Source organism: Aotus nancymaae, unplaced genomic scaffold (assembly GCF_030222135.1).
Source record: "Aotus nancymaae isolate 86718 unplaced genomic scaffold, 86718_ANA_hifiasm-v0.15.2.pri h1tg000029l, whole genome shotgun sequence".
Lineage (NCBI taxonomy): Eukaryota > Metazoa > Chordata > Mammalia > Primates > Aotidae > Aotus > Aotus nancymaae.
Genome location: NW_026988442.1, coordinates 13,556,911 through 13,571,077, shown reverse-complemented (window position 1 = coordinate 13,571,077; position 14,167 = coordinate 13,556,911). Strand labels below are relative to the sequence as shown.

At 49.4% G+C, this 14,167-nt stretch overlaps 1 protein-coding gene and 1 non-coding gene across 4 annotated transcripts in view; one reads left to right on the top strand and one right to left on the bottom strand.

Annotated features, from left to right (window-relative positions):
- ZNF341 (zinc finger protein 341) overlaps nucleotides 1-9,347 on the bottom strand; it is a 55,491-nt gene extending 46,144 nt beyond the window's left edge. For 2 of the 3 annotated variants that reach the window (XM_021665821.2, XM_021665822.2), the window contains exon 1: nucleotides 9,293-9,347. In XM_021665821.2, coding sequence (XP_021521496.1) covers nucleotides 9,293-9,323 — 31 coding nt within the window. In that variant the 5' untranslated portion in view covers nucleotides 9,324-9,347. The remainder of the gene's footprint in view (nucleotides 1-9,292) is intronic. The other variant, XM_064382329.1, reaches the window with a different exon arrangement.
- Nucleotides 9,348-12,304: 2,957 nt separating this feature from the next.
- Nucleotides 12,305-12,366, top strand: LOC135277098 (U7 small nuclear RNA). The gene has a single exon (XR_010344699.1). It is a non-coding gene; the product is annotated as a U7 small nuclear RNA (small nuclear RNA).
- Nucleotides 12,367-14,167: the final 1,801 nt, after the last annotated feature.

Below are 14,167 nucleotides of genomic sequence, written 5' to 3'. Positions count from 1 at the left end.
AATAAAGATTACACTTTCAAACCTCTCTTGCAGTTAGGGAATAAATTCTGGCCAAAGGAATATAAATGTGCTGTATGGCTGCTTCTGAGAAGTTTTCTTTTCCTTGTTTTTTTTTTTTGAGACCGAGTCTTCCTCAGTCGCCCTGGCTGGAGTGCAATGGCGCGATCTTGGCTCACTACAACCTCTACCTCCTGGGTTCAAGCAATTCTCCTGCCTCGGCCTTCCGAGTAGCTGGGATTACAGGCGCATGCCACCACACCCGGCTAATTTTTTGTACTTTTAGTAGAGACGGGGTTTCACCATGTTGACCATGCTGGTCTCGATCTCCTAACCTCGTGATCCGCCCGCCTCGGCCTCCCAAAGTGCTGGGATTACAAGCGTGGAAGTTTTCTTAAAACTGACTGATAAGTGACCCTCTACTTTGTCCCAGCCTCCTTTCTACTTCCCAGAATAAGAATATGGTGGTTGCAACTCTATCCACCATCCTGGACCATAAGGACAAACCCTAGGATCATAGGATAAAAAGCTGGATAGGGGCTGGGCACAGCGGCTCACGCCTGTAATCCCAGCACTTTGGGAGGCCGAGGCGGGTGGATCACGAGGTCAGGAAATCGAGACCATCCTGGCCAATGTAAACTCTGTCTCTACTAAAATACAAAAAAATTAGCTGGGCATGGTGACGCACACCTGTAGTCACAGCTACTCGGGAGGCTGAGGCAGGAGAATTGCTTGAACCCAGGAGGCAAAGGTTGCAGTGAGCTGAGATTGTGCCACTGCACTCTAGCCTGGCAACAGACCAAGACTCTGTCTCCAAAAAAAAAAAAAAAAAGCCTGGATAGGGCTGGACACGGTGGCTTATGCTTTGTAATCCCAACACTCTGCGTGGCTGAGGCAGGCATATCACCTGAGGTCAGGAGTTCGAGGCCAATATGGTGAAACCCCATCTCTACTAAAAATACAAAATTAGCTGGGTGTGTTGGCATGTACCTGTAATCCCAACTACTTGGGAGACTGAGGCAGGAGAATCACTAGAACCCAGGAGACAGAGGCTGCAGCGAGCCAAGACTGTGCCACTGCACTCCAGCCTGGGTGACAAGAGAGAAACTCTGTCTCAAAAAAAAAAAAAAGAAAAAGCTGGATAAATTGGATAAATCCTAGCCCTCTAAGAACCTTGTAGAACACAGCCATCCTCCTATCCTACACTGCCTTCCTCTGAACTTTCTCGTGAAAGAAATAACCTTCCAGCCTGCTGCAGCCACTGTGACGTGCGGCTCCTTACTAATGGCTGACTCTAATCCTAAGTGACAAAGTCCCTCTGGAAATCACATTAGCCAGTCATCCTCATTCACACCCACAAACCCCACAGATCTGTCTGCACACAGGCATCCTTGCCTTCCTGATTTTTCAATGTGTGCCTGTCGTTTTTATTCCTCAGTAAACAATAGACTCTGAATTGGTGGATCAAGAAACTGACTTCTTCCATGTTTTCTCATCAGTTACCACAGTTGAAGTTCACAGTAGTATACTGTCCGGCCATGTCACTAGCCGGATGACGGGCCACCTCACATCTCAGTGGCCACCAAGGCACACTGCCCCCCTCCCAAAAGACCCAGATGGTGCCTCATCTCTATGACCCCACAGCCAATACTCTGTCTCCAACCTCTCAGCTCTTACCTGGAAGTCTGCCCCAGCTTCTAACTGCAATGCAAATTGAAACCAGCTCCTACAGCCAAACTAAATCCATGCTTTCCCTTGTCACAATGCAGGCTGTGTCCCTCCTGACGCCAGCCCTCCCCTCCAATCCCTCCTGCTCCCCAGAAAACACTCTCCACCAGCTCTCACCACCCTGTGTCCGGGAACCATCCACAGCTACACAGATCAGTCTCTCCGGAGTGCCCTCCTGCGAACTCTTCATCTCTCCTCCCTTCAACGGCAAGTATCCCATGAGGGTCACCTATACCCTCTATCTCTTCGACCACCTTCCAGTTCTCCTCCCCACTCTAGTGGGACTTAAGCCCTCCACCATCTGGAACCACCTCTGAAAAAACTGTAAAGTGAGAAAATCATTACAGAGAAAGACACTTCACCTAACCAACCCCCACCTTTGCCTTTAACCTCCAACCTGCCCTTAGTCATCCCTGGGCTTGGGCCAAGCTAACTTTGGGAGAAATTTAGTTTACAGTTTAAATAACCATAGCCCTTCCCCAAAATTAAACCACCTTTGTAAAGCTAATGAAAGACTACCAGGTAAGGAGGGTAAGAGGAGCCTAAATTCTGCTAAGGTATAGACACAAATGATTACCCGTCATGACTCCAGCGGTTACAAGATATGAAACTTCTCCAATTACTCCTGCAGATAATATTATTATTATTTTGAAATGGGATCTCCCTATGTTGCCCAGGATGGTCTCAAACTCTTGCGCTCAAGGGATCCTCCCACCTCGGCCTCCCAAAGTGCTGGGAATACAGGCATGAGCCACCATACCTGGCCAACATCATCATTATTATTACTATTTTTTTATTTTATTTTTTAATATTATTACTATTATTTTGAGATAGAGTTTTGCTTTTGTTGCCCAGGCTGGAGTGCAATCACATGATCCTGGCTCATGGCAACCTCTGCCTCCCAGGTTCAAGTGATTCTGCAGCCTCAGCCTCCCCAGTAGCTGGGATTACAGGCATGCGCCACCACGCCTGGCTAATTTTGTATTTTTAGTAGAAAGGGGGTTTCCTCATGTTAGTCAGGCTGGTCTCGAACTCCTGACCTCAGGTGATTCGCCCATCTCAGCCTCCCAAAGTGCTGAGATCACAGTCATGAGCCACCACATCCGGTCCCAACATCATTATTACAGAACCTAAGATTGGCCTTTTGAGATATCTTCATATTTTTGTGGGTCCTACGGCCCCACCCAGAAGCAGACTCTGCATGTAGGATGACTATTTTCCACATCCCTATAATTGTACCCCTAATCAATCAGCAGCCCATGTCCTTGCCCCACAACCTATCCTTGAAAAAGCCTAGCCTCAGCCAGGCGCGGTGGCTCATGCCTGTAATCCCAGCACTTTGGGAGGCCGAGGCGGGTGGATCACAAGGTCAAGAGATAGAGACCATCCTGGTCAATATGGTGAAACCCCGTCTCTACTAAAAATACAAAAAATTAGCTGGGCATGGTGGCGTGTGCCTGTAATCCCAGCCACTCAGGAGGCTGAGGCAGGAGAATTGCCTGAACCCAGGAGGCGGAGGTTGCGGTGAGCCGAGATCACGCCATTGCACTCCAGCCTGGGTAACAAGATCAAAACTCCATCTCAAAAAAAAAAGAAAAAAAAAAAGAAAAATCCTAGCCTCTAAATTTTCTAGGAGGCTGATTTGAGTAATAACAAAATTCCAGTCTCCTATTCAGCCACCTCTGTGTGAATTTAATTTTTTCTCTATTGCAATTCCCCTGTATGGATAAATTGGCTGTATCTGGGCAGCAAGCAAAATAAATCCATTGTGTGGTTAAAGCTCCACCAAAACACTTTCCCTATCATCACCAAAGACCATCTGGCAGCATCTGCCACTCCCTGAAACACACTGTTCTTGCCTCCAGGGCACGGCCTCCCTGGGTCTGCTCTACCTTTCTGTGCCTTCTTTACTCTCTTCTCCTGGCCACTCCCAAGTGTTTCCATTATGAGGAAACATTTTGTCCTTTCTTCCTTTGTCTGGACTCTCTCTCCTCTGCCTCTCAGGCTGTCCCTGGGCAGTCTCACTCACCCCAGTCTACTTCCTTCCAATATCTGGAGTTTGAAGCCTGCGGTTCAAGCTCCCCTGAACAAGCTTCAGTGAATCTCCCACCATTTTACACAAAATTGTCAGTATTTTAACATTTGTGTGCAAATCTGTACACAAATGTTCATAGCACTTTTATGTATAATAGTAAAAACCTTACCCGAGGCAGCATGGTAAAACCCCATCCCTACTAAAAATACAAAAAATTAGCCAGGTGTGGTGGTGCGCACCTGTAGTCCCAGATACTCAGGAGGCTGAGGCAGGAGAATTGCTTCAACCTGGGAAGTGGAGGTTGCAGTGAGCCAGATCATGCCATTGCACTCCAGCCTGGGCAACAGTGAACCTTTTGAGATGGGATCACCACATATTGCCCAGGTGAAAACCTGGTGGTCTTTCAGTAGCTTTACAAAGGTGGTTTACTTTTGGGGAAGGGCTATTATCATTTAAACCGTAAACTAAATTTCTCCCAAAGGTAGGTTAGTCCAAGCCCAGGGACAACTAAGGGCAGTTTGGAGGTTAAAGGCAAGGTGAGGGCTGGTGAGGTCAGGTGTCTTTTTCTGTCACGATTTTCTCACTGTTAGAATTTTTGCAGATGCAGTTTCAGAATGGTGGGGGGCTTAAGCCCCACTAGAGTTGGGGAAGAGGACCAGAAGGTAGTAGAGGAGACGGAGTGTAGGAAATGGTTCAGAAGAACAACTGTAACTGTTTCTAGCTTTTATTATTATTTTTTTCTTTTTTGAGACATTGAGACCCTGCCTCAAAAAAAATAATAAAAGGCAGGACGTGGCGGCTCACTCCTGTAATGCCAGCACTTTGGGAGAGTGAGGCGGGCGGATCACAAGGTCAAGAGATAGAGACCATCCAGGCCAATATGGTGAAACTCCATCTCTACTAAAAATACAAAAAAAATTAGCCAGGCGTGGTGGTGCATGCCCGTAGTCCCAGCTACTCGAGAGGCTAAGCCAGGGAATCGCTTGAAACTGGAAAACAGAAGTTGCAGCGAGCCAGGACTGTGCCACTGCACTCCAGCCTGGTGATAGAGGGAGACTCTGTCTCAAAAAAAAAAGAAAAAAAAAAGTTCGGGCACAGTGGCTTATGCCTATAATCCCAGCACTTTGGGAGGCAGTGGCAGGCAGATCACAAGGTCAGGAGTTCAAGAGCAGCCTGGTCAACATGGTGAAACCCCATCTCTACTAAAAATACAAAAATCAGCTGGGTATGGTGATGCGCTCCTATAATCCCAGCTACTCGGGAGGCTGAGGCAGGTGAATTGCTTGAACTGGCTGGCACCTGGGAGGTGGAGGTTGCAGTGAGCTGAAATCATGCCACTACACTCCAGCCTGGGCTACACAGTGAGACTCTGTCTCAAAAAATTATCATTATTATTATTATAAATATAAAAACTGAAAACAGTTCAGACTTTCTTCAATGAATGGTTAAATGGTGGAATATCCATAGTATGGAATATTACTAAGCAATAAAAAGAAACAAAGTATTCCTATACACAACAACTTGGATGAATCGCTAGGGAATTATGATGGGTGAAAAAAGCCCATCTCAATGTTCTGTACTTTAGTATTTCATTTACATAGCATTCTTGAACTCACAAAATTTTAGAAATGGAGACAGATGAGTGGTTCCCAGGCATCAAGGATGGTGGGAGGAGGGGAACATTTAGGGTGTGGCTATAAAAGGGCAACCCCTTGGAGTGATGCCACTGTCCTGTATGTTGACCAGTGGTGATATACCACAGTTTCGCAAAATGTTACACTGGGGGAAATGGGGCAAAGGGCACGTGGGATCTCTCTATATTATTTCTCACAACTGCATGTGAATCTACAGAAAAAGTGATTTCAAAATAAAAAATTTAGTGGCTCACGTCTGTAATCCAAGCACTTTGGAGGCCAAAGTGGGCAGATCACCTGAGGTCGGGAGTTCAAGACCAGCCTGACCAACATGGTGAAACCCCGTCTTTAAAAACAAATAAATAAAAATAGAAATAAACATAAAAAATTTAAACAGTGGGTACAGTGCCTTATGCCTATAATCCTAATACTTTGGGAAGCCAAGGTGAGAGGATTGCTTGGTGCTAGAAGTTCAAGACCAACCTGGACAACACAGCAAGACCTCATCTCTAGAAAATTTTAAAAATTGGTTGGGTGTGGTATTATGCACCTATAGCTACCTGGGAGTTTGAGGTAGGAGGATCACCTGAGCCCAGAAGTTTGAGGCTGTAGTGAGCTATGAATGCACTACTGCACTCCAGCTTTGGTAACAGAGTGAGATCCTGTCTCTACAAATGAAAATAAAAAAGACTGGCTAGACAAAGTGGCTCATGCCTATAATCCCGTCACTTTGGAGGCTGAGGCAGGCAGATCACTTGAGGTCAAGAGTTCAAGACCAGCCTGGCCAACATGGTGAAACCCTGTCTCCACTAAAAGTACAAAATTATTTGAGTGTGATGGTGAGCGCCTGTAATCCCAGCCACTCAAGAGATTGAGGCAGGAGAACTGCTTGAACTCGGGAGGCAGAGGCTGCAATGAGCCAAGATCGCATCACTGCAGTCCAGCTTGGGTGACAGAGCAAGATCGTCACAAAAAAAAAAAAAAAAAATTAAGTTAAATTAAATTAAAAAGGCAGCCTGGGCCAGGCTCGATGGCTTACACCTGTAATCCCAGCACTTTGGGATGCCGAGATGGGTGGACCACTTGAGGTCAGGAGTTCAAGACCAGCCTGGCCAACATGATGAAACCTTGTCTCTCCTAAAAATACAAAAATTAGCCAGGCATGATGGCATGAGGCTATAGTCTCAGCTACTCTGGAAGCCGAGGCACGAGAATTGCTTGAACCCAGGAAGGTGCAGTGGAGGCTAGAGTGAGCCAAGACTGCACCACTGCACTTCAGCCTGAGCAACAGAGTGAGACTCTGTCTCACAAAAAAAAAAAAAAAAAAAAGGCAGCCTGTGTAAAACTGAACTCTAATTAAATGTCATCCTCCATCCTGAAGTTTGTTCTTCCAGGAATCCTCATCAAGGAGAACAAGGCACCAGGGCACCACTGTCTACCCATCCACAGCCCCTGGGGCACCACTTGGGTCTTCCCCCAACCCACTGCTCCCCCTCCCTACTGCCCATTTCTGGTTCTTCAGCAATTCTAGCCTATTCTGCCTTGCTAATACATCTCAAATAAACTTTCTTTCCATCCCCACCGTTGTTCCCCAGCCCTGTTCTCTGCGGTACAACCTTGGCAGCCTCCACCTCGACCCCCAACTGCCACTCTGGCCCCCTCCAGTCTGTTCCAGAGCAGCCAGGGTGAACTTTATAAAACATACATCACATTGTGCTGCTCCCCTGCTGAAAACCTTTTCTTAGCTCCACATCGATCCCAAGATAAAGCTCAGCTCCTCCATCAAACCCCAACTCTAGCAGCTCACCCACACCGACCTTCTGTGAATCCTAGGAGACCTCTCTCCCCAGGGTTTTGAAAAAAATGCAGTTCCCACTGCCTGGGCCATTCTCATGCTCTCCTAGATCTCCACAGTCCTGCTGCACCCCGCTTTTGTTTTTCAGATGAAGTCTCCCTCTGTCACCTGGCTGGAGCAGAGTGGCACAACCTTGGCTCACTGCAACCTCCAACTTCCGGGTTCAAGTGATTCTCCTGCCTCAGCCTCCCAAGTAGCTGGGACTAAAGGCATGCACCACCACACCCACCTAATTTTTGTATTTTTAGTAGAGATGGGTTTCACCATGTTGGCCAGGCTAGTCTCAAACTGCTGACCTTGTGTCCAACCGCCTCAGCCTCCCAAAGTGCTGGGATTACAGGCGGGAGCCACTGTGCCCGGCCCCTGCTGCCCGTTCTTCACCCAACAGGCATCCCACTGTCGTAGGAACTGATTTCTCTTTAACTGTCTTCATTACTCAATACACAAACACATTCTTGCAGTAAAAATTCAAACAATGAGGAAGTCCAAACAGCCTAAAGAGAAAGTGAGCCTCACCCCATTCTACTGGCCTCTGGGAGGGAATCACCACTGACCCTGGCCTTCCAGATCCACCACCCCCTGCTTATGTTATTCACAGTAGGAACGCCAGCTGAGATCATCTTCTTCTATATGACCTTTTCCCTAATTCGATAATTTCTATAATTGCTTGTTCTATAATTTCTCTCCTCCACCAGACTGAAGGGCAGAGACTATGCAGAGTGTCAGTGAGTATTCTGAATCCGAACACCTCTAGATGGAGGTAGGCCTACCCGCCCCCCTCCCATTGCCTGGTGCAAACTGTGATCCTTCAAGAAGTGAAGGGCGTCCCGGAGCAGTGGCTCACGCCTGTAATCCCAGCACTTTGGGAGGCTGAGGCGGGCAGATCACTTGAGGTCAGGAGTTGAAGACCAATCTGGCCAACATGGTGAAACCCTATCTCTACTAAAAATACAAAAAAATTAGTTGGGCGTGGCCGCGCACATCTGTAGTCCCAGCTGCTCGGGAGGCTGAGGCACAAGAATCGCTCAAACCCGGGAGGTGGAGGTTGCAGTGAGCCGAGATCGAGACATCGCACTCCAGCCTGGGCGACAGAGTGAGATTCCGTCTCAAAAACTAAAAAAGTGCAAGAGTGGCTGACTTCTCCTAGGAAGCTACAGGACTCAAAGCTTCAGCTTCATCCCGCCAGTCTAGCACATCGAGTTTGTACCCTATCTATATACCCATCTCATCCCACTCCTCCAAGAGTCTGTATTTCCCACAGTGTCTATTCTGTGCCATGGCCCTGAGTCGCCAAGGCTGCTCCTCCTCCCCGACGCCCAGCAGGTGCTCACATGGAGGCGCTCAGAGTTTGCAGTCTCCAAAGCCCACAGTTCTGAGCCTGAGCACCACCCCCATCCCAGGTTCTTGCAGAGCACGGGACAGTCCATGGGCACCCAGCGTTCGCTGGCTTGGGTCGATTGAATTTGTAAAACTGCACCGGCTAAGGTGCACACTGCAGGCGCTGGGTGTTTGTTGGCTTAGGTCCCTAGCTCTGAGACCAGGCTGTGCACACAGGTGGCGCCCCTGCTGCTGTGGTTTGATTTTGAGACTACGTCCCAGCAAGAGGCATACAGTCCGATCCGCAGAAGTTCTTCGTGGTCAGGCCGCCGAGGTCCTCCGGCCCGCAGTTGCGGCCGCACCCCCGTCCCGGGCCCCGCGCGCCGCCGAGCAGCCTCTCGGGCCGCAGCTGTTCCAGACCGCCCCGCCGCCGCCTTCCGCGCGGTTCCCTAGAGGGAGCCCCTCCCACGCCCGCCCTAGGCCGCCCAGGCTGGCGCTGTTCCGGGCTCAAGCCCCCTCCCCGCCGGCCCGGCTCTCCCCGGCTGTTCCGGCCCCGGAGCCCCCCCGCCGGGCCTCGGCTCCCACGCTGTTCCCGCCCACGCCCCTCCCGCGGCTGTTCCGGCCCCGGCGCCCTCCGCCCCGCGGCAGCCGCGCGCCCAGGGCCGGGCGCGGCGGGAGGGGGCCCAATGCGGAACAGCCGCCTCCCCCGGCTCCGCCGTCGCTCACCCTCCAGGGCCTCAAAGATCGCCTGCGCCATCTTGGAGCCGCCGCCGTCGCCGCCGCGGGAGCCGAAACCGGCTACGCGAGCATTGTGGGAGCCGCGGCGGCGGCGGAGTCGGGGCCGCCAGGGGGCGCCCAGGAGCCGCCGCTGAGCCCCCAGCCCTGGAAACCAAGCCTCGGCTCGCGGGACCCCCGCATCCCTGGGCTGCCACGGCTCCACTCGATAACCCAGTTACCGGACCATCGAGTGTGGACTCCGCCTCACTTGAACGTCCGAGTCTTACGCCGACCTTATATCCACCGCACGCGCGAAATTTCCCGTCCCTATTATCTGAACCCATATCCCCATCTCACTGGAGCAGACCCTCCAACTCTGACACAGAACCTCCCATTCCCACTGCACGTGAGTCCCCCAGGTCTGCAACACGGACCCCATTTCCACTGAGCACAGTATGCTCCGACTCTGCAACAAACCATGAACCCCATTCCATTTCACCCAGACCACCCAGTTGTCACAGGGATCCCGCAACTGTGCAGCACAGATTCCCATTCACCACTCCCTGTTAACGATTTCTAGCCCTTGACACCCCCCTCAACTCTGCCTGTCTCTCCTCACCGAGCCACCTGTCTCTCCTCGCATGACTCCTAGCCCGGAGCCCAGTGGGCGATCATAACCATGATCTGCTGGGCTCAAGCCATCCTCCCGCCTCAGCCTCCAGGGTAGCATGGACTACAGGCGTACACTGCCATCTCCTGCTAATTTTTAAATTTATTTGTAGGGATCAGGATCTCATGTTGCCCAGGCTGGTGTCGAACTTCTGGCCTCCAGCGATCCTCACATCTCGGCCTCCCAAAACACTGGGATTATAGGCGTGAGTCTCCGTGCTGGAGCTCCCATTATCTCTTAAGTAACTCCATCTCTTCACCCTCCATCCCTGCTTGTCAGGACCCCATTTCTGTCATATAAACCCCCAACACCCACCTCAGCCACTCTTAGGCCAGCCTCTGAAGGACCCTGTCCAGGTGGCACAGAATGAGAGGTGCTCCTCACTGGGACTCCTCCCACACACAGACCCCTCTCGTCTTCATTCATGCTCCATCAACTGCTTATTGAGGGCCTGCTATGCACCAAATCCTGTGATAGCTCTAGAGACACGGTGGTCCTTTCCCATGGAATTAGAGGTGGGAAAAAAGACACCTCTAAGATTAAATAACCTTTAAGATTAAATCTTAAAGGTTATTTAATTAATTACAACGTGTATGCCGGCCACAGTGGTTCACACCTGTAATCCCAGCACTTTGGGAGGCTGAGGCTGGAGGATCACTTGCATCCAGGAGACCTGCCTGGGCAACATAGTGAGATCCCGTCTCTACAAAAAAAAAAAAAAAATAGCTAGGCATGGTGGTTTGCACTTCAAACTACCAGCTACTCCGGAGGCTGAGAGACGAGGATTGCTTGAGCCTGGAAAGTGGAGGCTGCAGTGGGCTATGATCTCACCACTGCACCCAAGCCTAGGCAACAGAGTTAGACCTTTTCTCAATAATCATAATCATAATGTGTGATAGTGGTTTCAAAGTATCCTTGGGCAACAAGCAAGAGTTTAGGGAGTGCATAGAGGGGAGGGAAAAACAGAGGAAGGGACCATTGTTAAAGAAAAAATTGCCGGGCGCGGTGGCTCACACCTGTAATCCCAGCACTTTGGGAGGCTGAGTTGGGCGGATCACCTGAGGTTGGGAGTTTGAGACCAGCCTGACCAATATGGAGAAACCCCCTCTCTACTAAAAATACAAAATTAGCCAGGTGTGGTGGTACATGCCTGTAATTTCAGCTACTTGGGAGGCTGAGGCAGGAGAATCACTTGAACCTGGGAGGTGGAGATTGCGGTGAGCCAAGATCGTGCCACTGCATTCCAGCCTGGGCAACAAGAGCTAAACTGTATCTCAAAAAAAAAAAAAAGAAAGAAAAAATTATTTAACTGGTCGTGGTGGCTCTTCTGTAATCCCAGCACTTTGGGAGGCTGAGATGGCAGGAGGATCACTTGAGCCCAAAAGTTGGAGACCAGACCGGGTAACATAGTGAGACCCACATCTCTACAAATGATTTTTGAAAATATTAGCCTGTAGGCCGGGCGCAGTGGCTCATGTCTGTAATCCCAGCACTTTGGGAGGCTGAGGCGGGCGGATCACTAGGTTGAGAGATTGAGACCATCCTGGCCAACATGGTGAAACCCCGTCTCTAAAAAAAAAAAGAAAAAAAAATATTAGCCCGTAGTCCTAGCTACTAGGGACGCTGAGGTGAGAGGATTTCCTGAGCCTGGGAGGTCAAAGCTGTAATGAGCCGTGATCATGTCACTATATCATGCCAGCCTAGGTGACAGAATGAGACCCTGTCTCAAAAAAAAAAGAAAAGGTAAAAGAGAAAATTGTTCAATGATCCTTGCTAAAACACAAACACAATAAGGAAGGCTTTATTCAGGACTACTGCAAGAAGTTCAGGTGACCACTACAAAGGGGTCTTGCAGTGGGGGAGAGAGACTAGGCTCAACTCTGAATACAGCATAGGCAAGTGGAAATGTAAAGCCGAGGAACATCATAGAAGGTTGTGGGCGCTGGCTGGGGGTGGGGATGGGGGGGTCAGTGGATAGAAAATTACCAAGAGGAAACATCAGAGGTAAGGGGATTCTGGCTAAACCGACTTAACAGGATTCTTGCTGAAGACAGGCCAGGGTAATCAACATCACCTGGGAGATGGTGACAGATGCGGAACCTGGTCAGGTATCTAGGATGATTAGATATCAAGGATGGGAGTTGTTGCTAAACTGACTTAAAGCATTCTTTCCAGAAACCAGATTTTACCAGGAAGTACACAGGTGGGACTATCAGAAGATTCCAAAGTCTGACCAAGCAATTAGACCAAGCAAAGAATCTTTGTCACCATCAATCATGGATCTCTCCCATGAACATGGAAATATCCTCATACGACGGGACCACCATAGATTGGACTCTAAATGCGTTCACTAGTGTTATAGTTCTTTTAGAATTTGTCTAGCAGGGTTTCTGGTTTTTGCTGGAAAGCCCCCAGAAAAAAATTTTTTTTTAATTAAAAAAAAAATGCGTGCATTGATTTTATATATTTTAACCTCAGCTAAATAAATTTTAAAAGTCACAATTTTCTTTTTCTTGTATTCACTATATAACTCCTATAATTAAAAATTATTTGTTTGGCTGGACATGGTGGCTCACGCCTATAATCCCAGCACTTTGGTAGGCCTACAGATCACGAGGTCAGGAGATCAAGACCATCCTGGCTAACATGGTAGAACCCTGTCTCTACTAAAAATATGAAAATTAACTGGGCATGGTGGCGTGTGCCTGAAATCTCAGCTACTCCGAGATCTCATCATTGCACTCCAGCCTGGCAACAGAATGAGACTCCATGTCAAAAAAAAAAAAATTATTTGTTCACAGCTGGGCATGGTGGCTCATGGCCCTAATCCTAGCACTCTGGGAGGCCAAGGCAGGAGGACTGCATAAGCCCAGGAGCTTGAGACCTCTGAACTACAATTTTTTTGGGAGGACAAAGTCTTGCTCTTGTCTCCCAAGCTGGAGTGCAATGACGAGATCTCGGCTCACCGCAACCTCCACCTCCCGAGTTCAGGTGATTCTCCTGCCTCAGCCTCCCGTAGCTGGGACTACAGGCATGCACCACCATGCCCGGCTAATTTTTGTATTTTTAGTAGAGACAGGTTCACCATGTTGGCCAGGCTGGTCTTGAACTCCCGATCTCAGGTGATCCACCCACCTTGGCCTCCCAAAGTGCTGGGATTACAGGCATAAGTAACCATGCCTGGCCAACTTTTTTTAAACTGTTTTTTCAAAGTTTCTCTCCCCTTGGGGAAACTTGCCAGCCACTGTTCCCTGACAGGCTGTTTCTGTGGAGACAAAAGTGACTCCATCTTGGATGCTAATCCCCCATGTTGACTTCTGATTAGCCCCAGTCCTATGAATGCCTCCTGATTCCTACTTTATTTACTGTCCCTAGTCAACCTGATGTTATTGCACAAATTATAAGCTATGACATATATAGCATTCTTGCCTGCTCTGAAGGATTCCTTTAATCGTCTTGCACAGAGCACTTAAAACTCTTTTCCTGTGGAATATGAGCCCTGAGTCTGGGAGTAACAGATGCAGGGATCTCCATGTCTTGCTGCCGCCCAAGCCCATGCCTCTGTCTCTAAGGTTCCACATTGAAACACCCTTCACTGACAAACTGAATTTGTCTGCCTCATTCCTTGGTTTTTTGGCTCCCTTGGCATTTGGAGGCCGCTTTGTATATATAGCTCTTTCACAGAACAGCCTCACAGACTCTCTGCCTATTCACGCCCTCAAGGCCCATTTCTACCAGGGAGCTCCCTGTACTTCCCTGAACACCACTCTTGTGCATACCACTGCCACCCCATTACCTCCGTTTCCCTTCCCATCCCCCTCTGCACAGTGAGCCCTGAGCAAATGTTCCCCACAGAAAGCCCACTCTGCCAGGGGCGGTGGCTCAAGCCTTCATCCCAGCATTTAGGAAGGCAGAGGGTGGAGGATCGCTTGAGCCTAGGAGTTCAAGACCAGCCAGGGCAACGTAGTGAGACCCCATTCTCCACAAAAAGGAGAGAGAAAAAAGAGAAAATCCTCTCTTCTCCAAGACTCCACACCCTACCTCCCTTCCTGGGAATCTTGAAGACCCAGGGCACACCCCAAGCTGTAAACGTCCCCTTGCATTGCCTCGCTGGCAGAGTATAGCCTGGGTTCCTTCCTCCCTGTCTCTCACATGCTCCTGGATCCAATAGCCTCAGATTCTCCTCTCTCCCCTGCAGGTTTCTCAATGTAACT